General features: G+C 54.0%; 1 protein-coding gene across 4 annotated transcripts in view; it reads right to left on the bottom strand.

Moving 5' to 3' along the window:
• Positions 1 to 21,242, bottom strand: part of F8 (coagulation factor VIII, procoagulant component) — a 31,932-nt gene extending 10,690 nt beyond the window's left edge. The window contains exons 1-15 of one of the 4 annotated variants that reach the window (XM_014955308.1): positions 21,228 to 21,242; positions 18,144 to 18,320; positions 14,061 to 14,185; positions 13,653 to 13,775; positions 13,150 to 13,362; positions 12,050 to 12,121; positions 11,537 to 11,644; positions 9,411 to 9,632; positions 8,921 to 9,155; positions 7,810 to 7,984; positions 6,770 to 6,863; positions 4,998 to 5,209; positions 4,560 to 4,710; positions 4,191 to 4,400; positions 92 to 2,849 (exon numbers count right to left, since the gene is read on the bottom strand). In XM_014955308.1, the coding sequence (XP_014810794.1) occupies positions 92 to 2,849; positions 4,191 to 4,400; positions 4,560 to 4,710; positions 4,998 to 5,209; positions 6,770 to 6,863; positions 7,810 to 7,984; positions 8,921 to 9,155; positions 9,411 to 9,632; positions 11,537 to 11,644; positions 12,050 to 12,121; positions 13,150 to 13,362; positions 13,653 to 13,775; positions 14,061 to 14,185; positions 18,144 to 18,292 (4,847 nt within the window). In that variant the 5' untranslated portion in view covers positions 18,293 to 18,320; positions 21,228 to 21,242. Of the gene's footprint in view, positions 1 to 91; positions 2,850 to 4,190; positions 4,401 to 4,559; positions 4,711 to 4,997; positions 5,210 to 6,769; positions 6,864 to 7,809; positions 7,985 to 8,920; positions 9,156 to 9,410; positions 9,633 to 11,536; positions 11,645 to 12,049; positions 12,122 to 13,149; positions 13,363 to 13,652; positions 13,776 to 14,060; positions 14,186 to 18,143; positions 18,726 to 19,177; positions 19,307 to 21,227 lie in introns of those variants that run through there. The other 3 variants (XM_014955307.1, XM_014955306.1, XM_014955310.1) reach the window with 3 other exon arrangements.
• Positions 21,243 to 24,797: the final 3,555 nt, after the last annotated feature.

The raw sequence follows: 24,797 nt of genomic DNA, 5'->3' as shown, positions 1-24,797 counted from the left end.
CCTGTGATCCCTCCTGCCAGGACATGCCAACTCCCTCACCAAGCCATGCCAGGCAGTGCAGGGGGAATACATGGGAGACAGACACACTTACGTGGCTTTTAGGAAGTGCTGGGGTCTCTGGTTCCTGTATTCCCACATCACCTCCACCGCTGCAATGAAGTATTGCCGTACCTCCCCCTGGAAGGAGCGGGGGTCGTGCTCCTCTTCCCCGTAGATGTCGAAATCCTCCATGGTCTGCTCTGTGTCACCGTACTCGTCGTAGTCCAGCTTGTCAGCCCTTGGCCCCAAAGGGCTGGAATGGGTCCCGTTGTTCAGAGCCAGACCCTCCCTATGTCCCGGAGCATGGTTCCTCTGCCCAGCTGTGCTGTTGCTTTCTCCATCCTCCTTGGGCTCTCCTAGGCCCTGACTCTCTCTCTTCCCAGTTTCTCTGAGGACATCTTCCCTATCAAGCACCTGCCATTCATCGGGACTGGTTTGCACGTATTTGACTGTTTTTTTAGTAGTGCTGTGGTTCTGAGCAGGGCTGCTTGAGTTCTCTTTGGGGGCTGCTTTCATAAGGATTTCATCTGGGCTTTGCCCAGACACGCTCTCGGGCACATAGTCCTCTGTGGCATTGGCCTTGACCTGCTGAGGCTGAGGACCAAACTGACCTAAATGCTCCACAGAGTTCGTCTCCTCCTCCATCTGGCTTTTCCCCTGAGCTTGCTCGCTCCCAGGAGCCCCCCAGACAGCACCTCTGCCCAGCTGCTGCTCAGCCAAAGCTGGGCTCTCCAAGTCCCCAGTGTGTCCCACTGCCCCCAGGGAGATCGGGTCCCAGTTTGAGGCCAGGTCTGCAGCCACAGGAGCAGCCTGAGTCTCTGAGCTGCTTGCTGCCATCGCCACCTCGCTCCCCGGTGCTCCCTGCACAGGGAAGGAGTGTTCACTGTTCTGGGCCACCTCATTGCTGCTCTGTACACCCCCATCACTGCTCTGTACACCCCCATCGGTGCTTGGCCTTCCCTCAGGATGCATCTCATCAGCACCATCTCCCAGCAGAGCCTGTGGAGCATCCCTGCCCGGCTGTAGTCTCCTCTCAACCATGTTTGACTTTTCTTCCAGGCTTTGCTGGGCCACCGTCACCTCAGGCAAAGTGTTGCTTGGTATCAGGGACCTCTTTTTGAAGCGAGTGCTGCAAAAAGGGGAATGAGGTCCACACACCTTTGAGGCTTTCTTATTCACTGGTGTCTCAGGGGTCTGGCTGGCCAGATCCTGCTCTGCTCTGTTATCCTCAGAGAGGGGCTCCCTGCTGCCAGGCCAACTGGGAAGCCCTAGACCATGCATCAGACCTCTGCTCTCCAGTGACCTGGCTCCTCGAGGCCTCCAGTCAGGGCCACTCACACTCGGGGCTGGAGCTCCGTATCTTGGAAACTGCTCAGAGCTGTTTAAGAAAGCGTTTGGGAACTGCCTTGTGTCATTGGCCATGACATTCGATTCAGGAAAGGCAAGATTGTCCATCTCTGGCAACTCTTTAGTGGCTGTAGCATCCTGAAACACTGCCTCTAAGACTAATTCATCCCTCTCCTCCGTCGTCACATAGCTGGAAGGCTCGATGTCATTGCTGTGTGCAAATGTGGTTTCTAGAAGGCTTGTGCCTTTGTCAAGTTCACCGGCTTCTTGTTCTGTGCCACCTTTTGCATGCAAGGAGTTACTCTCATCTGTGGGGATTTGTTCTTGTACAGGTTTGTTGGGTCCTAGGTCTGAGAAAGAAACATTTTTCCCTTCAAAAGATTCATAAAAGCCTTGCAAAACAACTTCATGAGGTCTTTTTTCCAGCCTAGCATCTACCTCATTTGACGAATAATTGCTTTCTCTGGTGTCGCTGTGAACCACAACGCGAGAAGTCCTGTTGTCTTCTGTCTCACCTGAAGATGCAGGATTGCCCAGTGTGGAAGAAGAATTATGATCACTACCTAAAGCCAGTTCTCTATTGATTGTCTCCTGTGACTTGTATTGATTTAAGGACATTTTATCAGCCCCTCTTAGAAACTTGTCCTTATCACCCTGTAAAGACGTGTCCTGAAGTCCCAGATTGTGCTCCAGGTCATTCTGGTGAAATGAGCTTCTGTTCTCTTGAAGAGGAGCTTTGCTAGCACCATAAGCAGTTGAGTCCCACAAGCTTGTTGCATGAGTAGTTGTCTTTTGAGGCTCTGCTTCCAGGATCTCTAATGTACTACCAGACTGGACCATTGTCCTTTTTACTGGCTCCTGCACCTCTGAGATTTTTGTCACCTTTCCTGCCAGAGCATCTTCTGGAGCTGATGTGACTTGACCTTCTTCTGAGCTTACAGTACCATGGACCCTTCCACTAACATTTGCCAAGTGTTCTCCAGGTGTGAGAGCCCCAAAACCTTCATCCTGGCTGATGGTTTTTGACAATTCTTCTTCATCTTCCAGGAAGGATTCATAGGAGACTGGGTCATAGTTTGTCTCTGGCAGAGAAGGTATGGAAATATCAGGTGGATGTGGGATTGTTCCTAAAAGTGTGGATGTGCCATTAGAAGAAGGATCAGAAATCCTGTCATTGCTCAGGAAGGCCCCATGGCTGGGTTCTGTCAAGCACAATCTTGGCTTCTTTGTCTCATTTCTGGAAGAGGTGACGTTGTTCAGCCCCTCGTTCACACATGGCCTGCGCAATCTCTTTCTTTTAGAAAAGCCCCTGGGTTGGAAGTCAAAGCCGTACTCCTCATCGTTGTAATCCACGTAATCTTCCCCATCAGGGTATTGCTCAAATTGGCACTGCGAGACTGTGAACTTGGCGCGCATCCCACGGTCTCTGAAATCAGAATTCAGGCACCCCAACGTCCAGACGCCTGTCTCAAGAGAAGACAAGAGGACACCATCAGGCCACCATGGTGGGAAATCAAAAGAGTTGCCGTCCCCATACCACTCCCTTGCTAGCGCGACCTATATTTTCAGGCAGCCTCCGGTTTATGGTCGAGATTTCATGTTTTCATAATGCCTAGAGTATTTTACAGCTGGACTCGCAAGACATCAGGGTTGCTGGCAACGTCAGAGCCCGTCCTGACAAGCACCATCGTCAGGGCCAGCGTTTCCTGTGAGAGCAACACACACCCACGAGGCCCCCAACAATAGCTTTGTGTGAGAACAGTTAACGCACCGGAGAACCCACGGAGCCTCCAGGATTATTGCCAGCAGCAGAGTAATCACCATAAAAATCCACCCCCAAAAGACATGCTGGTGCTGTCAAATACACCTCTCTCCCAGACGCGGTCGTCACGTCTCTCCCACTCAAGGGGAGAGGAATGAAAAGGCTGCCTCTTGCTCACATCCCCGGCCAACGCGTTGGCTCCCCGCAGCGAGCGCTGCTTCTCCAGGCGCCACGAGTGGGAGAGGGAGGTGTGTAATAACCAGGCTCTGACGCTGGAGAGAGCTGTCATCTGCTGATGGCCGAGCTGCTTCACACCAGCCAGCAAAAAATCAGAGCTCCAATGGGACCCAGGGTTTGGCTGGGCTTTGGAAAGCTTCCTGGGGGCATCTAGAAACCCTGTATGTGACCATCGTGTCAGTGTTTGCAACCACACGGTAAATTCTTCTTTTCCTCTGTGAGCGAGGAAATGGTTTATGGCACCGTTTTGGCAAATCCTAAGGAAAAAATAATGAGCGGGGGTGGGAAAGTCCTAGGACTTCTCCGTGGCTGCGATTTCTGTCCCCAGAAAAGGTGTGGAGGTAAATGGGATGCTGTGACCAGCGGCTGAACCCATGGCAGGGACAGCTCTGCCGCTCCCCCTGACCTCCGAGCTGGCAGCCAAGGGTGAGGATGCAAGGTCCATGGGGCTCACGTTACTGCAGCCAGCTTACCGGCTTGGCAGCCTGCGTGACCTTAACACACCCTATTAACCAAGTAAAATACAGTAATTTAATTTCTTTAAGCTCTGGAAGGATTTAATCGTCACCTCTCGCTTTGCCGTTGCACATCCCTTTGCTCCCAGGGCTGCCGAAATGCGACCAAGTACCAGAGACCTGGCTGGAGACACTCACTTAATTTAATCGTCACCTCTCGCTTTGCCGTTGCGCATCCCTTTGCTCCCAGGGCTGCTGAAATGCAACCAGGTACCAGAGACCTGGCTGGAGACACTCGCCTCTGCTGTGATGCCCACCCCATGGTTTATAGAATAACCCACGTTACTTACCTGGCTTTTCCAAACTCATGAAGACCGTTTCTCCAGAAAACGGGAAGAGGGTGAGCACGTCCTCGAAGACCGTGTTGCGCTTGAATGTGTTGCCAGAGAAGAAGATGGAGAGGAAATCCGTTTGGGCCCCAACACTCAGGACGTACCAGTACACAACGTCATTCAGGCAGAGTTTTGGTTGGAGGTTGTCAAACGCGAAGCCGTTAATAGCTGGAAGAGAGCAGGGGTGGAACATTTCATCAGGAGCTGATTCCCCCATGGCTGCCAAGCTGCTGCATGTTCCCTGGTGCAGGGATGAGCCTGTGCCTGCCGGGGCTGCAGGGAATGCATGAGGAACAGTCTGCAGGAAGCCCCTGGCCAAACACTCACTGTGCATCACGTTGGAGGCATAAAACTGGGGGTCCTGGGTATCCACATGGGCTGCGTCAGTGCAGAACCGCTTGATGTTCTCCTCTAGGTACCAGCTCCTGTTCTCATCGAAGATGGAAAACAGCACCAACCTTGCATTGTCTGACATTATCTGGAAGGTGGAGAGGGAAGGAATTATTCCTGGTCCAATCAGAGCACCCCATGGAGCCCAGTGTAGATGCCAGGTCCTAGCCTGGGTGCATGGGGAACAGTTTAGTGCTATTTCACAGGAGTTAGGGTCCAGGTTTGAGGAGAAGGGAGCACTTAAGGGAGGACTGGGACTGATGGCAGGGTTGAAGAGCACAGGACAGGCAAATTTGGTTTTACCCAAATATTTCACCCACCGCAGTTATTCCAGCCTTTCAGCCTGGCAGTTGAGATGACAAAGGAAGGACCCACCTGATTTCCCCTCTGATCCATGGTCTTCTTAAAGCAGATGAGGAGGGGCCCGATCAGGCCTGAGGCTGTGTCTCGGACCGGGTCGATGGAGCTGTAGTAGAAACGGGTGAGGCAGCGAGGATCCGCCTGCGTTGGCCCATCCTCAGTGGTGACTTTCCAGCTGTAGGTGAAGGACTGGCCAGGGGGGATAGGAATGTCCTTCACGTCCTTACCTGGTGACACACAACCCAAGGACAGATCAGTTAGGTCTGGGATGCTCCCAAAAGGCGTGATCCCACTTTTTAAAAGAGCTCTGAAAGGAGGTTTTCTGACCACACAAGTTGCTTTGAAAACTGCCCAGATCCTCACCTACCCCAGGATGGCACACTGGCTGCTGGCATGGAAAGTTGATCTGGGCAAAAGTTGCCCCTGGGACCAGGTGAGGATGGAATGGAAAGGCATATGCCTAATTTTGAAAGCCCTTGAAACTCCTGCAAACCGGAAAATTTGCCCAGTCTCAGCAGTGTCTGGGCTCTGGGCTGCCTAGAGATGAAGGTACAGGTTTGCAGATGAAAGCACAGAGCTGGGCAGTGTTGAAAGGGGTGAAAAACAAAGCAAAGAAAGATAGATTTTTAAGCAAAACCAGCTAGACCATGAGAAAAGCAAGGAGGACATCTGGAAGGAACAGAAGGAAAACTCAAATGCAAATAAATCCTCTGAGCACTCAGCAGGATCTTGCACTGACGTAGCCTTAGGAAAAGACCTTTCTCTGCTCCAAGTGCCCAGATGAGCTGCTGTAAGAGCATGGTTTGCAGAACTCATGTGTCAGTCAGGGTAGGAATAGCTCTTTTTTATTTATATTCCCCTAAAGAGCATCATTCCTGTGGCTCCAGGACCATGACTTGTCCTCTTTCATAGAGTTGAATGGCTGGCAAAGCTGGTGAGCCACATCTGGCTGGGGGATGTTGACAGAGGGATAGGGCTCCCAGATCCCTTGCGTGGCTCAGGTCCTTTAGTCTTGCCAACCAATTGGGCTGCTTTGCCCTTTTGACTCTCCTGAAGGGAAACCCTTAATTTAGACAGTAACAGGTCACAAAGCTGACCCAGTTCACGGAACTCATTAGTGGCTGCTGTCCTGATTCTGCCACTTCTGCTGCAACAGAGGAGTTTTTGTCCAACCTCTCAAATTGCTCCCATCATTGTGATGCACCCAAAAGGGCAGAGAAGAGGAGGGGAGAGGGATAGGGCAGGATTTTTCCCTGGTGGGATGTGGGATGGCCTTTCACAAGTCATGATCCTGGGAGGATGATGGCAGGGCAAGAGAGCAGTTCTGAGAAAGGTACCTGTTAACTCAACAACTCCAGAATAAAAACCATGAAGCTGCAAGAGGGAGAGTCTGAATCATTATTAAGTGCCCCCCATTAAAACAGGGCAGGGAGGAGCCCAGGGAATGAGGACTGTAAGCAAACTGGCAAACACAGGCAGGATCACCAGGGTGGTTCCTGCCTCATCAGAAAGTGGAAGCCTCCAGGACCGACCAAACGACGTGGTCCCAGCTCCCTGGCTGACAATGTCCCTTCTTCCAGACATCATCCAGGCCTATCCTTAAAGGGGGATATGAATCATCATCATCTCCAGGATTGTAGGTCTCAGGTGCTTGGATGGATGGGTTGGACAACCAGTGTTACCATGGGCTGCAGGAAGCTCTCCTGGCCCAGAAGTGGCAGTGGCCAAGTCATGTCCCAAATTCTTGTGCCCGTGCCCAAATTGATGTGCCACGTGGCCTGCCTTACCTTGAAAGGACTTCAAGGGGTGGTATGGCCTTACGCTGGTGAGGCCATGAGGGTAGATGTTGTATGGTCGGCTTGCCAGGTTCCTGAACACGATCTGAAACAAGGACAACCAGCAGGAAGATTTAATACTTTCTGAATGTTGTGAGCCCTTGGGGCTGCCCACAGTGTCCTCGCAGGGAGGGAAATACTGGGCAGCAGTGCTCTGGGATCAGTCCTCTGGGAGTGTCCAATAGGGAGGAACCCAGACATGCCTGGGACCACAAAGCAGGAGTCAGAACAGAAGAAATGACTGTTTCTCTACCAAGGTACACTGTGGGAGCTGCTTGTTTTAGGAAGGACACGAAAATATCAGATTTATTAAAGGGAAAGTTGCTGTCTTTAGTCTTGGTTTGCATAAGACAAAAGAGATCTGTCCATCCAGGAGGCCTCAGAGGTCCAAGACACTAAGTATGCACAGCAATCAACACTTTCAAAGTGCTTCCCCAGTTCACCACATGAAGCCCTCCATTTATTTCTCTAAATATCTCTGTTGGGGTGTTACCTTCAGCTCCATGCCCATACCTGCACAGGGAAACCCTGGCAGGGAGCAGAAAGGTGATGCTCCTGGAAACCATCCCATTCCTCCCCGCAGCAAACAAGTCAAGTGGTCGGTAGAGGCACTTGGGGAGACACAAGTGACAGTCCCCAGTACTGTACAGTAAGAGCACACAGATGGAGAAGAGTGGAGGATGAGAGGACACTCTTGGCTCAGAGAAAGGTGCTGGATGCCATCTCTCATGGATTAATTCACACAATTCCTAAGATACCTGGGATGAAGTCAAATCAAGGGGACCGGGGCCATATCCTGTGCATCTCTGCTGATCTCACCAAGAGTATTTAGCTTTAGTTTTCAGTAACATCTGCCTTTCTGGTGAACTTTGGACATTACCAAACATGACAGAGCACCTCAAGGACTTATGTCAGACCTTATCCACAAACCAAAAGCTACTAGGAGGAACACAATCAAGCTTTGAAGTTTCCCCTTCCAGTCCCTCTCTTACCTTAAACTGATCTCCAACCTCTCCCTTAAGGACAGGCCCCAGAATTCCCTTGTCCAGATCATTTGAAACCTTGCGCTTCTTGAAGGCTGCATCCTCATACTCCACAAACATCACTTTCTTATACTTTGAACCGATCCGCTGAGGGCCAGCCTCCAGAAACAGGCTGGTGGTGTTTCTGCAGGCAAGGCAGAGAAAGAGCAAATGGCCACATAAGGGACACTGCCAGAACCAGAGCAAGACCTTCCATCATCCAAGGACCTACACAGCTGCCTGGGGACTACCAGTGCACAGTGGGGACACCCATCCCTGCAATCACAATCTGCATCCTGGGGATTAAGGTTTCAACTGATTCAGGGCTTCTTTAATAGAGAAAGCTTCAACCAGGTTGCACAGTAGCAGCCTTGGGCTGACACTGTCCTGTTCTGGGAAGAAGTGGTGGCTGTGAGAGGTAAGAGCCTGGCAGGTTGTCCTGTGTCAGGGAACACCCCTAATATTCAGGCATAAGGCAACGGAGCAGCTGCCTTTTCTTGATCAGGAGAGGACACCTCTTCTGGCTTGGGGGCTGCAGGTGGGGATTTCTGCCCCACATGCTTGGCTCCAGTGGCCGTTCTCCGGGATCCCTACGTAGAGCAGAACCCAGTGACCCCACTAGCCAGCCAGCCCACACAGCCCGTGTCAGCGGTGACGTTGGGACTGGTGACAAGCGTCATCTCCACGCAGCGCTGACTAAGGTACTTCAACTGAGGTCTTGCACTGGCATCACCCCTCCTTCCAAGAAGTGGGGCAGCAGCAGGGACTAATCGCCTCTGCCATCTAGAGCATGACCTTCCAGACAGGACAATGAGACCCACATGTCCTGGCTGCAGGGTAAGAAGGGTCACCAGGAGAAATGCCTCTACAGGACATTTGGTAGAATGAAGCAAAGCCAGGTCCTGCCTTCCCGTGGCCTCCCCAAGACCATCCTTGTCCTGCATCCATACTGCCAACATTAAAAAGGAAGAACAAAACTGTCCAGGTTGGGCAGAAGGAAAACAAATTTCTGTGGAAAAGGGGAAGAGCTGGCAGGGCTGCCTTGAGGAGCAGCCTCATGGGCACCCATCCCCTCTCTCACCTGTCCAGAGACACTGGCTTCACGGGGGCATAGTCCCAGTCCATTTCCTCAGCCGCGATGTAGTGAGTCCAGGTCATAGGGTTCTCCTTGGCAAAAGAGCGTACTTGGATCACATGAAAAGTTTCCTCATCTTCTTCAGGGTAATCCATGTCCTCTGGCTCATCTGGCAGCTGCCCCATCTTCATCAGGCGCTCTTCTGGACACTCTTCCACCTTCACAATGGCTTCCATGCCAGCTGGGAGAAAAACCAGGCAGAAAGCGTCACATTGACATGCCAGCATGGGCCCACACTCTCCCTGGCTCTACTTGAGAGATGTCCTCTCCATCAAATGGGCCATTACATGGGTCAACCTATACCATCCTGGTCATAGGTCAGGTTGTACGTGGATGTAACACTATGGAGCCTTGGAGCTGCAGCACTGCAGAGAACCCTGAGCCCGGGCCATTCTCTAAACTTCTTTTCCCCCAAGCTCTCGGAGAATAAGGTTACCTTGCTGATGGGACAGCATTTGGCAGAACATCCGAAACCAGCCAGCCGTTCCTGGCATGGTCTGGGCTGTGAGGTACGTGGCAGGGGAGATTTCTAGGCTGCTGAGACGGTGGCCTCTCACCAGGAACGTGTGACCTTCGAAGAAGATGGAGTGGACTTCTGGCCCAGTGCCCAACCCGATCACATGCCAGTGGACCTGCTTCTTGAGGCACAGTGTGAGACCTGCCAGGAGAGAAGAAAAGCACCCAGGTGTCAGCACTGTGTCCATCCCTTGTCCCCGCTCTTGGTGTCATGGAGTCAGAGCCTGAGACTTGCTGAGTAGTCCCCTGCCCTGCGAGGTGGTGGCTTCAAGCTGGAGAAGTTGAATGTGAACGTGGACTGTCTGAGCAAAACAGAGGTGCAGGTGACATCACCCCCCTGAGGTAAGATTGGATTTACAGAGTGAGGGGCTTTGGGGGCTGTGCTGATGGAAACTCACAGTGGGATGCAGTGACAAAAGAGGTAAATGTGCTCCTTGACTCTATAAATACAGGAATCGGGAACTGGAAAGGGGAATAATTGGCCTGATTGCCACACTGGCGACCCTGATACTAAAACATTGCATCTGGGGCAGTAGCTGAAATACCCCAAAAAGGGCAGAGAGAGGTCACCAGGGTTATTTGAGGGCTGGAGAAAATTCCTTCTTCAGAGAGACTCAAAGAGCTCAGTGTGCTTAGGAAATGGGAGAGGACTCGACTGCATTGTAAAAATATTTTCCTGGGGAGAAATTAAGTCTGTGCTGAAGGGCTCTGTAATCTAGCAGGGAAGTGCATAACAAGAACAAGTTCCTGGAAGTTGAAGCCAAACAAAGTCAAATACGGAGTCAGGCACTTGTTTTTGGCACTGAGTGCAATAGGTGACTGGAACAGATCCCAAGAGCCCCGGGGGGAGACAGGGTGGAGGCTCCATCCTGAGGGTCTCAGCTCTCCATTGCCACCTCTCCATGAAACACCTCTCAGGCCAGGTCCCACAGCCAGACAGGAGGTTGCTGGGTGGAGGTGGATACCTTCTCAAGAGGAAAACCACTGTGCAAACACAGTGGCTGACCATGGGGTCTATTCAGCTCTTAAGCTCTATAGAACCACCAGGACAGGGAATTTGGGGGAGTTTTTCTTTTGCCTTTTATTGGAGAATGGCCAGACCCAGGTGGGAGGTTTCAGGGTGTGGTTCACCAAGCTTGCTGATGGTAATGACTCTCCTGACACTGTTTCCCAGTTTGCCTTAGAGATTCTTCACCCTCAGGCAAACTAGACCTTCTCCCAGAAGAACATCAGAAAATGCTAACTTTTGTCTTCACTGAGAGCACAAATGGCCTTTTCTTTTGCTTTTCTGGAGAAAAGAAGGCTGAGGGAGACCTTATCACTTTCTACAACTGCATGAAAGGAGATTGTAGTGAGGTGGGAGTCGGTCTCTTCTCCCAAGTAGCAAGTGAGAAGACAAAAGGAAATGGTCCCAAGTTGTGCCAGGAGGGGGTTAGGTTGGAAATTAGGAGAAATTTCTTCACTGAAAGAGTTGCCGAACACCAGAACAGGCTGCCCAGGGACGTGGTTGAGTCACCATTCCTGTAGGTATTTAAAAGATGTGTAGAAGTGGCACTTAGGGACATAGTTTAGTGGTAACGTGGCAGTGTCAGGTTTACTATTGGATTCGATGATTTTAAGGGCCTTTTCCAACCTAAATGATTCTATGGTTCTATTCTGCAGATCCTACAGAGGTGTGTTGTCAGAGCCAGGCTAGTGAGAACTGAATTTTGCCCTCAGTGCTACCTCCAGCTTTGTTCACAGAGCTATAAGAGTTGAAACTCTTTGCTACCAGCACTATTCCTGGAGACCTCTGAGGAGGTCAGCTGCACTTGGCAGCACAGATGGCTGGAAACAGGTCCTGCCCCACTCTAAATGGGCAAGGCAGATCATGGAGTTGAGATGTGATAGTCCTCCTGGGGTGAAGACAGCCTAGCAGATCCATCACCTGGAAATTCCTCTTGATGTCCCTTCTCACATCATTTCACAAGCTACCTTGAGGTTACGGACCCTGTTCCTACCACCTCCCCTGCCCTCCATCCCTGTCCCTGTCACACCAGCACTCACCAGACAGCGAGCCATTGATGTAGCCATTGATGGTGTGCAGCTCTCTCCTGTTGTGAGACAGGGGCTGAGGAGCTGCCAGGGAGCCAGGCTCAGAATACCAGCTTTTCCCTGTGGAGAGAGGACGACGCAGTCAGCTTCCACTTGAGAGCATTTCAAAGAAGAAGGAAACCTTCCCACTGGGGTGAAACAGTATGAAAGCCAAAATCCAGGTAGGTCAGATGTGTGGTGCCTGCTGGAAATCCACAGCAGACCTGGCCATGGCTCTGCATGAACATGTTGGTGGCTGCTGCACGGGACAGGGCATTACTCCCCAGCAGCTTTGGCTTGTGCGATGGGCACAAGGCCAGGGCATGGGGTGGGAGAGCTGAGGGGGCTGCAAGGACCCTGGACCTGGGGCAGTGAAGAAGGAATGGCAGTACTGTACCAGGAGCACATTGGTTGAGGGGCTGTATAAGGCACCCACCCTGGACTAGGCTGAATTCAGGGTCCAACACTGGTCAACAGGGTACTTACCTTCATCAAACACTGCGAAGAGCATCACAAACTCTTGCTGCACGTTCTGGTTCCCATCACTCATCAGGGTCCCTGCAAGATGTCATGGCACAAATCTATTTAAAGATCAGCAAGCACCATGGCTGTCTCTCCCTTTGTGCCCTCCAAGAACTGGTAAATCAAGGCCAGGCTGTGGATTGCTTTTCTCACATCTCACAACTGACACAGGCTTGTTTCCAGCCTTGCAGTCCCCAAAGGCCCATGGTTAAGAGGCAGCTGCCCCCAGCAGACATCAAAAGGTCTGTTTGTGCTGCCTTCTCCTCACAGGATACACTTAGTCACCTGGAAGAGCCCATTTTTGCTAGCCCCCTCATCAGCACCATTGTCTGTGCTCGCTCTTCGTCTAGACTTCGCTCCTGGTGAGTCACTGGAGCTTGTAGACAGTGCCCTGGAAGGAGGTGACTCGTCCCCATTCCTCTCCGGTGACTACAGAGGGGTCTGAACAACCACCTCTAGTGGACAGCTCAACCAGGGGAGACCAATCCCACCTTAGGTACACTTCTTGGTGCCTTGCACCCAGCAAGTATTAACAGTCAGGATTTCACCACCTCCATGTTTACTGAAGGAAGGAGAGCAGGCACAGCTACTGTGGACCAGGCAGTGCCCCAGGAGTCCTGCCTCTCTCCTGCCTGATCCTTAACCCTTGCTGAGACAAACTTCCCTCTAGTTCTTCCCACAAAACCCTGTTTGACAAAGCCCCTGGCTGACACTGAACGATCACAGCTTGGTGAAGCTCTGCAGGAAAAACATTTATGCCTCCATAGCTATTCACCACATGGATAGATAAGGTTCAGATACACGGTAGAAGGCTTCATCTGTGGTCTGAAATCTTGTAAAGGAAAGAAAAAACTGATTACCCCCCAGAAGGGAAATCCAAAGTGTGTTTTGCTCCTGCGCTAGGAAGTGACACTTTGAGGAAAGGGCCAAACCCCAAAAGTGCTGTTGTTGACCACAGTTTACTGACTCCACTGCCACGTTCAGCATCTGGAAGGGATCTTTGGTTTTTCTGCTTTTTCATTCACGACTGCATGTGACCTGTCCCCATCCTGTGCTGTCCTTACCAGGTCGGCACACGAGCAGGGCTCCGATCAAACCGGAGTTGATGTCCTTCACGCTGTCGGTGTTGGAGGAGTAGGAGTGGGTCAGGCACGCTGAGTCACCATCCGTGGGACCCTGGTTTTGCTGGATTTCCCAGATGTACGTGTGTGTCTTCCCTGGGTCCACCCTGTCACCCTCCTTCTCTGCCTGGCTGGCCTCATCTTCATACCCTGCACCTAAAGCCAAAGGAACAGCCAGATGTGACCAAAGGTTCATCCCCAAGACACTGTGTCTGCAGAAATGCCTCTTCCCCCAACCCAAAGCATGGCCTCTCTCCACCCCAGCTCCCATGGCCCCCACCGGCAATAGGTGGTCTCAGGGCAGTGAGCAGAGCTGTGTCAGAGACTTGATGGTTGGGCTGTGCACCCACCAACCTTCCCTGAAGCTGAAGGGCACAATCTTCCTGGCCCCAAGCACCCAGCCTCAGGTTTAACCTGTTTATTATCTCTATAATTGCCCGACTCACCCTCTGATGCCTTCCAGTAGGACACCCCCACAGCATGGATGTTGTACGGGCGGGAGGCCAGGTTCTTAAACGTGATGACCACCGTGTCATAAACTTCTGCTCGGATGGTGGGGCCCAGAAGACCTGAAGGGAGGAAGACAACAGGGTCAGGCAGCTCATACCCAGCCGTGGGCCCCAAAGGGTCTGGGCTCTCCAACTGCACAAATAGCAGGTGTCCTTCAAGTACCACAGCAGCATCATCTGCTCTGGCACCAGTAAGGCTCCCTCTATCACAGCAGCTCTGCTCTACTGGGACTTTAACCAGGTGCTTTCCCATTCCTGGCCGAGGAACTCCCAGCACCCAACCCAGGATGAGTTTGGCCACTGTCATGGAGAGTTAGGGGTGACCGTGCTGCGGGTGCTTCTTACCCATCCACGCTGGCTTGGGCTTGGGCTGTGTGAAGGAGGCATCCGAATACTCCACAAACACGGCCTTCCTGTACCGGGGAAGGACACCAGGAGCAGGGGGCCGTGGGCCTGGTTGCCCCAACACGCTGCAAGAAGAAGAAAAAGCCAAGGCTGATTGTGCAGCCCCATCCACGGATAGGCAGCAGCCATCCTCTTCCTCCCCTCCCCACCAGCTTGCCTGTGCTGTGCTAGCCCCGGGCATCACTCACCCTGTTGTGTGCTTTGGGTTTCCTGGCAACCCCCCAGGTGTGTCTGGAAATGTTTTGCTCAGCTCACGGATGACAACGTGGCAGTGATTAATGTTACGGTGTTAGTCACGATGGAAGAAGACACAATGGCAGGAGGCAGAGCACCGTACCCAGCACAGCCACAGGCATTGCTGCCAGTCCCTGCCTCGTGCCTTGTCTGGCTTCGTGCTTCCCCACCAGCATGGGTTATCACTGCTGTGATAACAGTGCCATGGTGGCCTCTGCCCTGCAGACACCCCCCACACCATCCGCAACATCTTCAGGTGTGGCAGACACATCACACCATGTATAACCTCGAGCATCCTCCCCAGATTCCCCCGGGAAAGAGACTGTGTCAGGAGGGATGGCAGTTTGCTCTGTGGTCCGAGCAACATCCCCACACTCATTTATTTTCTGACCAAATTGGGATTTACAGCCAGCTCCTAAAAAAGTGCTCCTTGCAGCAGGAGGATAAAGGAGCCCCTGACGTATTTCACACCCCACTTATCTCCACTGGCCACTTTCTATCTGTAAGTAGCTTAACAAATTCATTTTCCAGAAGGAATCCAGCACATTTATCAGGATAAAACAGCCAAGAATTTCTCCAGGGATTTTAGAGGCTGGCTTATCAGCCCTGGGACTGAGACCATTTCCAGTAACCAGACAGACCGCTTCCAGTCTTGTTTTGTTTGGAGCAAACGTCAGGTGGTATTTTCTTCCCTCTGAAGAGGCAGAGATGATTGCTCTCCCCCTCTGACTAAGCCTTCGTTCAATCAGTGGTTCCCTTTGCGACTCTTCCTCCAGAGGAAGAGGAAGGAGCCAGATTGACTCAAATTTGGGAAAGGGCGACGCGTGCTCGCCCCCACACCGCCGGCTGGAAGCCACCTGCAGCCGGGGGATGCTGCAAGGAGAGAAGGTTTCACCCTCCCTGGGGACAGAGCAGGACGGGTGCCCATAAAAACCCCCCACGTTTCCAGCTTCTGCCTTTCCCACCGTGGCTATAACCCCCTGTTCGGGCTGGCAGGAAGCCCCCAGCAGGCACAGCCCCAGTGAGCAGGGTGATTGCATTCAGCTGGCTTTGCCCACCAGCTGGTATCACACCTGGCTTGATGGCAGTAGGGTCCAGACCAAGCTTTTCATGATTGCTCTCCCCCTCTGACTAAGCCTTCGTTCAATCAGTGGTTCCCTTTGCGACTCTTCCTCCAGAGGAAGAGGAAGGAGCCAGATTGACTCAAATTTGGGAAAGGGCGACGCGTGCTCGCCCCCACACCGCCGGCTGGAAGCCACCTGCAGCCGGGGGATGCTGCAAGGAGAGAAGGTTTCACCCTCCCTGGGGACAGAGCAGGACGGGCGCCCAGAAAAACCCCCCACATGCCCAGCTTCTGCCTTTCCCACCATGGCTATAACCCCCTGTTCGGGCTGGCAGGAAGCCCCCAGCAGACACAGCCCCAGTGAGCAGGGTGACTGCATTCAGCTGGCTTTGCCCACCAGCTGGTATCATGCCTGGCTTGATGGCAGTAGGGTCCAGACCAAGCTTTTCTCTCCAGGGTGACCCCAGGCTGGGAGGTGGCAGTACCCCAGGGTCACTGGCACTGGGCTGTCCGCTGTCAGGAAGCTGTGCCTTAATCTTTAACTCGCAGAAAGCCCACCTTTCAAAAATTCATCCCTGAGATATGAGGGTCCAGTCCTGCTAATTCTGCAGTAAACAAGGCAGAAATCCCCTGGGGCCAGGAGGGGTTTTGCTGGCATGTGGGGCCATGGCTGGGAGGGGACTTGGTGACACCAGGGCTCAGTTCTGGCGCAGCAGAGCCTGACAGCCTTTGCAGGGGACGAGGAGGCAGAGTTCAGAGCAGGGACATCTGATCCGAGTGCTTCTGGCCGGTCCTCTGCACTCGGGGTCCCCGTGGACTTCCTACCCCACCGGGCGGCTGAAGCTGAGGCAGGGAGACAAGTTCCTGGCGCCTCGGATCAGCATTGTTAGCCACACTATCTGTTCATCTCTCTGAGCCGGGAGACGGCCAAGGTAAACAGCCAAAGCACTCAAAAACAGGGGCTGCTGCTACGTGGCCGCCAGCTCCGAGCTGGAGCTGAGATCCCTGGGGCTGTCGCAGGACGTGCTGGTCCCAGCTCTGACCCCACCAGTAAGGTTGTGTTTGGGAGGAAGAGAAACTGAAATCACGGGGAAGGCATAAGCAGCTCTGGCCCCGTGTGCCGTAACCCATTCATTTGGCAGAGCTTCCCACCAACGTGCCAGAGAAACCACCGGACACGTAACAAGGGTTTTGGAGGTCCTGCCTGGAGGTGCAGCCATGAGATGCTGGTACCACGAGGGGTGGAGCAGAAGACACACCATATACAACTCCAAGGCACCCCAGCTCTGCTCCTACTACATTCCTACATGCCCTTTCTCCCCAGACTGGCTATTTTCCTCTGCCATCCCCACACGGGGGAAGCTGGGCTGAAACTGCACAGCCAGGGAAAAGGCACCATCATCCAGCTGGGAAGAGCCAAGCCGAACAAGCCCTAATTCCTACCATGGCTCCCCAGGAGCTGTGTTCCCCTGACCTTCCCTGCCTCTCCGGGCTGGAGCACATCACCAAGTCCTTCTTGAGAAGGCTAAATTTATCTTTCCTCGTTCTAGAGAAGTGACCTCAGACTGCCTGCTGATACCCTGCTCACCCCCAGGGCACAGCCAGGTCCCTGAGTCACTCCCCAGGTCAGAAACGATGCACGAGAGCATCATTAGAACCAGTGCCAAAATGGAAAGCCACAGGGTTGAATTAACAGCGTGAGTGACCTCACCTTCACAGTGCAACGTTAGTAAAAGCAGGGCTGGAGGGGGCATTAGTAAAACGGGGGGGTGTGCTGGATGAAATTTTCCAAAGGGAGTAAAAAACCAACATAACTCTGGTACAGTGACTGTGGCAGTTAGTCAGGCTGACACCACCAGAGCCTGGTTTCCAGTGCCTGACCACAGCTCCTCAAGCCAGTATGGGTCTGAGAGAAGGTTGTGGACTGACATTGCCCCAGCACGGAGCCTGGGGAAGGGGATGTGGCAGCTTGGTCCCCAGGGGATGTAGCTGCCCCCCTCTGCTCCCCATGCTGAGCTCAGAAGAGCCCATTCACAGCTGTGTGTGTCCAACCCAACTGTGTCCCCAGACAGCACCAGCCTGAGCAATGAAACTGCCACTTTTCCTTCCCACTCCAAAGTATTTGGGCAAAGCCACCCTGCCTTCCTCCCTCTTGTCACTGTGAGCAAACACCGTTCTTTGCCCAAACACTAAAAATTGTTTTCATTCCCTAAAGGAAAAATTTCAGCCCCAGCAATATAATGTACACAAAGATATAAATACCTAAAGCTGGGTTTTACCAGACACAGTGGAAAGCCTTTGCTGCTCTGAGTTATGTCAGGGGGGCACAGCCAACCTCCTTCTGCAGCCCCCAGGCAGGGAAGCACAGAGCCCCATCTCCCCAAAGCTCCCCAGGTGCAGAGCAGAAAAGAAATCCCAGGCTAGAGAACCAGCTCTTGGCTCCAGGGCACAGACTTTTAAAGGCTCACAGGCAAATGGCATTAAGATAAAGCAGCACAGAGCACGTCTGCATCTTTCTCTACAGATTTATGCCACCTGTGCATCATTATTGCACTTAGTGACTCCCCGTCACACAGAATCACCTGTGCCAGCAGCTCAGTACACCCACCCTGCCAGACTGCCCCAAAATGCTTGCCTGGACCCAAGCTGATGGTGCTAGGGTGGGAGAACACATGTAGCAGGGTGCAATTTCTATTGGATTGGAATTGCAATAGAAAGAGCCTTACCCTGCAGGCGCTTGCAGCACGGAGAGCAGGTCGCTGTGCGTGTAGTCCCAGGTGGTTTCCACTGCACCGATGTAGTATCTTCTGACTTCGCTGATGCCCTCCTCAACCAGGCAGAGGAGCAGGAGGCCACGCAGGGCTCCCACCAGCATCGTGCCTGTCAGCTGGGAACCGCTCCGGCTTCGGGAGGAAAAAGGGAAAAGGAAGGAATGAGAAAGGAAAGAGGAGGGGAAAGCCTTTATCTTCTCATCCAGCTGCTGTAATCCACAGGAGACGATGATTTAAAGCCAGCACCCACAGGCTCCGTCAGAGCTCTGGAGAGTTTCTCAAAGACATCAGGAGAGGAATCGCCCGAGCAGGTTAGTGCAAAGAGGAACGCGTGAGCGATGAACTCTCCCTCTCTTCCTCTGGGGTGGCAGTAATAGGAGGAGAGGAAAAAACAAAAGGAAAGGGAGGGCAAGCACAGCACTAAGCTCCGCTGCAGGACCCAGCTGGCTCGGTGTCCTGGCCGGTGTCCGGGAGCGAGGTGAGGAAAGGGAGGGTTGCAGAGGAAGGGGAATTTAGGTGCGGTCTCTGCCTGGTCCCACCTTCCCTCTCAGGGCAGAGGGGAAGGAGGGGAGCGGGTTGCAGAGTAGTGCCCTCCTCCCACCCAGCCTGCAGGAGCCTTTATTTCCCACGCAGGGCAGCCTGGGCTTGTACCTGGGGCTGGAGCTCCCCAGGGAGCTGGTGATTTAGGGGAAAATTTGACTTCAGGATGCAGATGGCTTATTGCTACGAAGCAGGAGAGGCTGCCCTGTCCCCCCTGCACCCAGTGCTGGGAGCTCGCAGGGCACTTTACATCTGCAGGGGCAGGGCTGGGGGTGAGGAAATAGCTAGGGATGTCATATGCATGTCCATATGTGGGGTGCATCCCTGTCCCCCGGGGGCCCGCACCTCAAGGAGTGACAATCTAGCCACACAACCTCCCTTCAAGCCACACCAGAGGGAGAGGGTTGGGGTGATCTCTGGGAGTCCCCCTCCCACCAGCCCTTCCTCACCCTTCTCCTCCTCTCCCAGAGTCCTGCAGAACAGCTCAGGGAAGACGCACTGAAACGGTTTTGCCAATTTCTTCCGTTTTAAGCTCACAAATTTTCAGCACCTCTTTTTAAAAGCCCAGGAAATCCCACACACGCCCCCAAAATGCACACATATGTGCTCACATGCACACACACACCAGCACGTGGTTCTCCCTCGGCTCACGAAGGCAGGAAGATGAGGAGAAACGCCCTGCATGGTCCCGGCGTCTGCTGGGCGAGTGAGGTGGGGAAACATCCCATAAATCACACTGTAGGGCAGCGGGAGTGCAAAGGGGGTGGTGACCCCTTTGGTGACAGCCTCAATGTGTGCAGGAGCATCCATGGGGCAGGTCTTGGTGCCTGGGCAACAGAGGGAAGCGGTGGGGATGGTGGAGGGATGGGTGTTTTGGGATCAAATCCTCAGCGCAGGGCAGGTGGGACTGGTAGGGGATGGGTTGGGAGATAGGAGCTGAGCCCCCTTGGGTAAGGGCAATCCCAGTGGGTGCAGGAACACATTCCCTGGTGTCCCACTGTCCCATGTAGCCCGGTGTAGCATGGGAATGAGCATTCCAGCCCCCAGGAGCACCCCATGTCCGTGGGGTCAGTGATGGCTCTCTGTCCCCCTCCCTCAGAGAGGGGCCAGTTCTTCTCACCTCACCGGGTACACCCTCTCCCTTCCCACCCCTCTCCTTACGGCAGCCCCGGACCCGAGGGGGAAAACCATCCCAGCCAGCTGTGTCTGGCTGGGGCTCCCACAGCAGCAGCAAGGAGCCCCCGGGGGGACTCCCCCTCAGGCCGTGTAAAACCCCAACACGTCGAGGGGCTGCCCACTCCTTCCTGCGCTCGCCGAGGGGCCAAGCTGATGCAGCAGGAGACGGGGTAAAAAGTGCACCACCCTGCTCCCAGAGAGGCAAAAATCCAGTGGGAAACACATTTCCTCCACCTCATGCACCGGTGGCTGGCTCCGTGCCCAGCCTGGGGCTCCTTTTCTTTGTGAGGAAGATGAGCAACAGCCCGCCCTGTGTTTTCCAGCAAGTATTTTGGGGCAAAACAAATGGTGTGTCACATTCGGGGATGCCCCCGGGTGTTTGGCACCACCTGCCCTGGTGCGGTGAAGTAGAAGGATATTGTTCAGTGCTGGAGGGGAAAGGGTTGTCTGGAGGTCCGGGAGAGACACAGGAGATCCGGGTTGTGCTTCTGGCAGCGGTGTCCCCTGCAGTATTGGACGTGACTTTACTCCAGTCATCCTGTCTGGGAATCTCCCAGTGCTGTGAGATTGTGCTCACCCGGAAAGCCTGGAAAAGGTGTTTCAGAAACAAGTAGATGACGAAAATGTCTCCAAGCAGACAACATGACCGTGAAGGGGGCAATCCGGGGGTGGCAGCGTGGGATGGGCACACAGGAGGGTTGGGGATGGCTGTCAGGAGGGGTGCTGCAGCTCTGCCTGCTGGGGATCTGCAGGGGGTGGCTCCGCTGCAGGACCCAGCTGGCTCGGTGTCCTGGCCGGTGTCCGGGAGCGAGGTGAGGAAAGGGAGGGTTGCAGAGGAAGGGGAATTTAGGTGCGGTCTCTGCCTGGTCCCACCTTCCCTCTCAGGGCAGAGGGGAAGGAGGGGAGCGGGTTGCAGAGTAGTGCCCTCCTCCCACCCAGCCTGCAGGAGCCTTTATTTCCCACGCAGGGCAGCCTGGGCTTGTACCTGGGGCTGGAGCTCCCCAGGGAGCTGGTGATTTAGGGGAAAATTTGACTTCAGGATGCAGATGGCTTATTGCTACGAAGCAGGAGAGGCTGCCCTGTCCCCCCTGCACCCAGTGCTGGGAGCTCGCAGGGCACTTTACATCTGCAGGGGCAGGGCTGGGGGTGAGGAAATAGCTAGGGATGTCATATGCATGTCCATATGTGGGGTGCATCCCTGTCCCCCGGGGGCCCGCACCTCAAGGAGTGACAATCTAGCCACACAACCTCCCTTCAAGCCACACCAGAGGGAGAGGGTTGGGGTGATCTCTGGGAGTCCCCCTCCCACCAGCCCTTCCTCACCCTTCTCCTCCTCTCCCAGAGTCCTGCAGAACAGCTCAGGGAAGACGCACTGAAACGGTTTTGCCAATTTCTTCCGTTTTAAGCTCACAGATTTTCAGCATCTCTTTTTAAAAGCCCAGGAAATCCCACACACGCCCCCAAAATGCACACATATGTGCTCACATGCACACACACACCAGCACGTGGTTCTCCCTCGGCTCACGAAGGCAGGAAGATGAGGAGAAACGCCCTGCATGGTCCCGGCGTCTGCTGGGCGAGTGAGGTGGGGAAACATCCCATAAATCACACTGTAGGGCAGCGGGAGTGCAAAGGGGGTGGTGACCCCTTTGGTGACAGCCTCAATGTGTGCAGGAGCATCCATGGGGCAGGTCTTGGTGCCTGGGCAACAGAGGGAAGCGGTGGGGATGGTGGAGGGATGGGTGTTTTGGGATCAAATCCTCAGCGCAGGGCAGGTGGGACTGGTAGGGGATGGGTTGGGAGATAGGAGCTGAGCCCCCTTGGGTAAGGGCAATCCCAGTGGGTGCAGGAACACATTCCCTGGTGTCCCACTGTCCCATGTAGCCCGGTGTAGCATGGGAATGAGCATTCCAGCCCCCAGGAGCACCCCATGTCCGTGGGGTCAGTGATGGCTCTCTGTCCCCCTCCCTCAGAGAGGGGCCAGTTCTTCTCACCTCACCGGGTACACCCTCTCCCTTCCCACCCCTCTCCTTACGGCAGCCCCGGACCCGAGGGGGAAAACCATCCCAGCCAGCTGTGTCTGGCTGGGGCTCCCACAGCAGCAGCAAGGAGCCCCCGGGGGGACTCCCCCTCAGGCCGTGTAAAACCCCAACACGTCGAGGGGCTGCCCACTCCTTCCTGCGCTCGCCGAGGGGCCAAGCTGATGCAGCAGGAGACGGGGTAAAAAGTGCACCACCCTGCTCCCAGAGAGGCAAAAATCCAGTGGGAAACACATTTCCTCCACCTCATGCACCGGTGGCTGGCTCCGTGCCCAGCCTGGGGCTCCTTTTCTTTGTGAGGAAGATGAGCAACAGCCCGCCCTGTGTTTTCCAGCAAGTATTTTGGGGCAAAACAAGCGGTGTGTCACATTCGGGGATGCCCCCGGGTGTTTGGCACCACCTGCCCTGGTGCGGTGAAGTAGAAGGATATTGTTCAGTGCTGGAGGGGAAAGGGTTGTCTGGAGGTCCGGGAGAGACACAGGAGATCCGGGTTGTGCTTCTGGCAGCGGTGTCCCCTGCAGTATTGGACGTGACTTTACTCCAGTCATCCTGTCTGGGAATCTCCCAGTGCTGTGAGATTGTGCTCACCCGGAAAGCCTGGAAAAGGTGTTTCAGAAACAAGTAGATGACGAAAATGTCTCCAAGCAGACAACATGACCGTGAAGGGGGCAATCCGGGGGTGGCAGCGTGGGATGGGCACACAGGAGGGTTGGGGATGGCTGTCAGGAGGGGTGCTGCAGCTCTGCCTGCTGGGGATCTGCAGGGGGTGGCACAGGGGTTTCTTGCCCTTAAACCCTGGCAGAGATGCTCCAGGCACCGTAGGATGAAAACATCCAGGGATCAGGGAGAAGAGTCAGGCAAAGCTTCCCTTGGGGGCTGCAATGGCAGGAGCCTGGACACAGAATTGAATGGTTGTGACACTGGCAGGTGCCAAATTGCTGGGTTTAACCATTTTCAGGTCCAGGTTCCCGACCCAGAGACATAAGAGTAAACTGGAGAGATGGGTTCTAACCCAAGGGAGCAGAAAGAAAATGGGATTATCCAGATACTCAAGGCTGTGGGAAGGGGAATCCAGGTGTGAAACCGGAGGACACTTGGAAGTAAGTTGGGAAGGGGGTCCAGATCCTGGAGCTTGCTGCATGCAGCTGGTAGCTTTGTGCAGGCACGTGAGAGCCAGCACAGAGTGAAACGTGCTGAGGACAGCCTGGTCCCCCCCCAGCTGGGTTCTAACCCAAGGGAGCAGAAAGAAAAGGGCATTATCCAGATACTCAAGGCTGTGGGAAAGGGAATCTAGGTGTGGAAGTAAGTTGGGAAGGGATCCTGGAGCTTGCTGGCACGTGAGAGCCAGCACAGAGTGAAACATGCTGAGGACAGCCTGGTTCCCCCCCGGCACAGTTGTGGGTCCCTTACCACAAAAAAGACATTGAGGTGCTGGAGCAGGTCTGGAGAAGGGCAACGAAGCTGAGGTGAGGGGTCTGGAGAATAAGTCTTGTGAGGAGAGGCTGAGGGAACTGGGGGTGTTCAGTCTGGAGAAGAGGAGGCTGAGGGGAGACCTTATTGCTCTCTACAACTACCTGAAAGGAGGGTGTAGAGAGGTGGGGGTTGGTCTCTTCTCCCAAGTTACAGGCAATAGGACAAGAGGAAATGGCCTCAAGTTGCACCAGGGGAGGTTGGATATTAGGAAAAATTTCTTCACTGAGAGGGTTATCAGGCACTGGAATGGGCTGCCCAGGGAAGTGGTTGAGGCACCATCCCTGGAGATATTCAAAAGACGAGTTGACGTGGTGCTCAGGAATATGGTTTGGTGTTGTGGGGTTTCTTTTGGGTTTTCGTTTTGTTTTTTACTATGGTTGGACTAGATGATCTTAAAGGTCCCTTCCAACCTGGGCGATTCTGTGATTCTGTGATGGGGAAGCCAGGACAGACTCCTGCCGCCCAGAGTCCCGGAGAAACCTGCTTGGCCAGAGCCAATGACCCACGTGCACGCAGAAAGTGTTGGCTGTTTCCCCGAATTGTGCAGTCCTCAGCTCAATACAGGGCCGGGGCAGATAAAAATGACTCAGAACAAAGTGAGCCATGTCTGATCTCTCCTGGGACTTTTTTTTGGTGTGTGTATGTGAGAGAATGAGCGAGTGACTCATGGCAGCTTCTCGGGAATGTAGAGTATCTCAGAAGCAGCAGCCACCCACGGGGCACTCATCCTTCCCAGCACTCACATGGGCAGAGGGCACCGGGACACCAGCTGTGCCACATGGCACCGATAATCCAAAAGAAGGACCAGCCACAGCCCCTTGTACCAGCACTTCTGATCTGGAGCATCTCCCACTGCTGCTCGCATCCCACCTGGACCCTGCCTGCCCTTGGGGAGGGCTTGGTTTTGGTGTGTGGCTGCTCCAGACAGAGGAATGGCATCCCAAGGGTTGGCAGGACACATCCCTGCTCTTCCACAGACATTCCCTGGGCTAGTCCCTAACACGTGGGCTTGCCATGCTTCTTCCCCGCGCCGCCGGGCACACGCTGCTGGCTGGCTCCTGCCCAGCCTGCTGGCCATGCCCACCTGGATGTGTGCCACGCTGACTCATTTAACCAAATGCCGTAGGAAATCCCTGTCACCTTTCCAGCACCTCCCTGCACAGCGGGAGTGAAGGATGCTGCGGGGGTTTCCAGCCTCCCCTCCAGAGCCAGCTCCGGGGTTTGGTCACAATGTGTTTATCCCATGTAACCAGCCCCACTGTGCTCTGCAAGGGCAGAGGTGCTTTAGGGGAGCTGCTTTTTTCAGAACCCACTGTCTCAGTTTGGAAGAAAAAACAATTAAAACAAACCACCAACCCACCAGCCAAAAAAAAAAAAAAAA

The sequence above is a fragment of the Calidris pugnax genome, unplaced genomic scaffold (genome assembly GCF_001431845.1).
Source record: "Calidris pugnax isolate Ruff unplaced genomic scaffold, ASM143184v1 scaffold38, whole genome shotgun sequence".
Classification (NCBI taxonomy): Eukaryota; Metazoa; Chordata; class Aves; order Charadriiformes; family Scolopacidae; genus Calidris; species Calidris pugnax.
The sequence above is the reverse complement of the archived record's forward strand: the minus strand, read 5'-3'. Positions and strand labels throughout refer to the sequence as shown.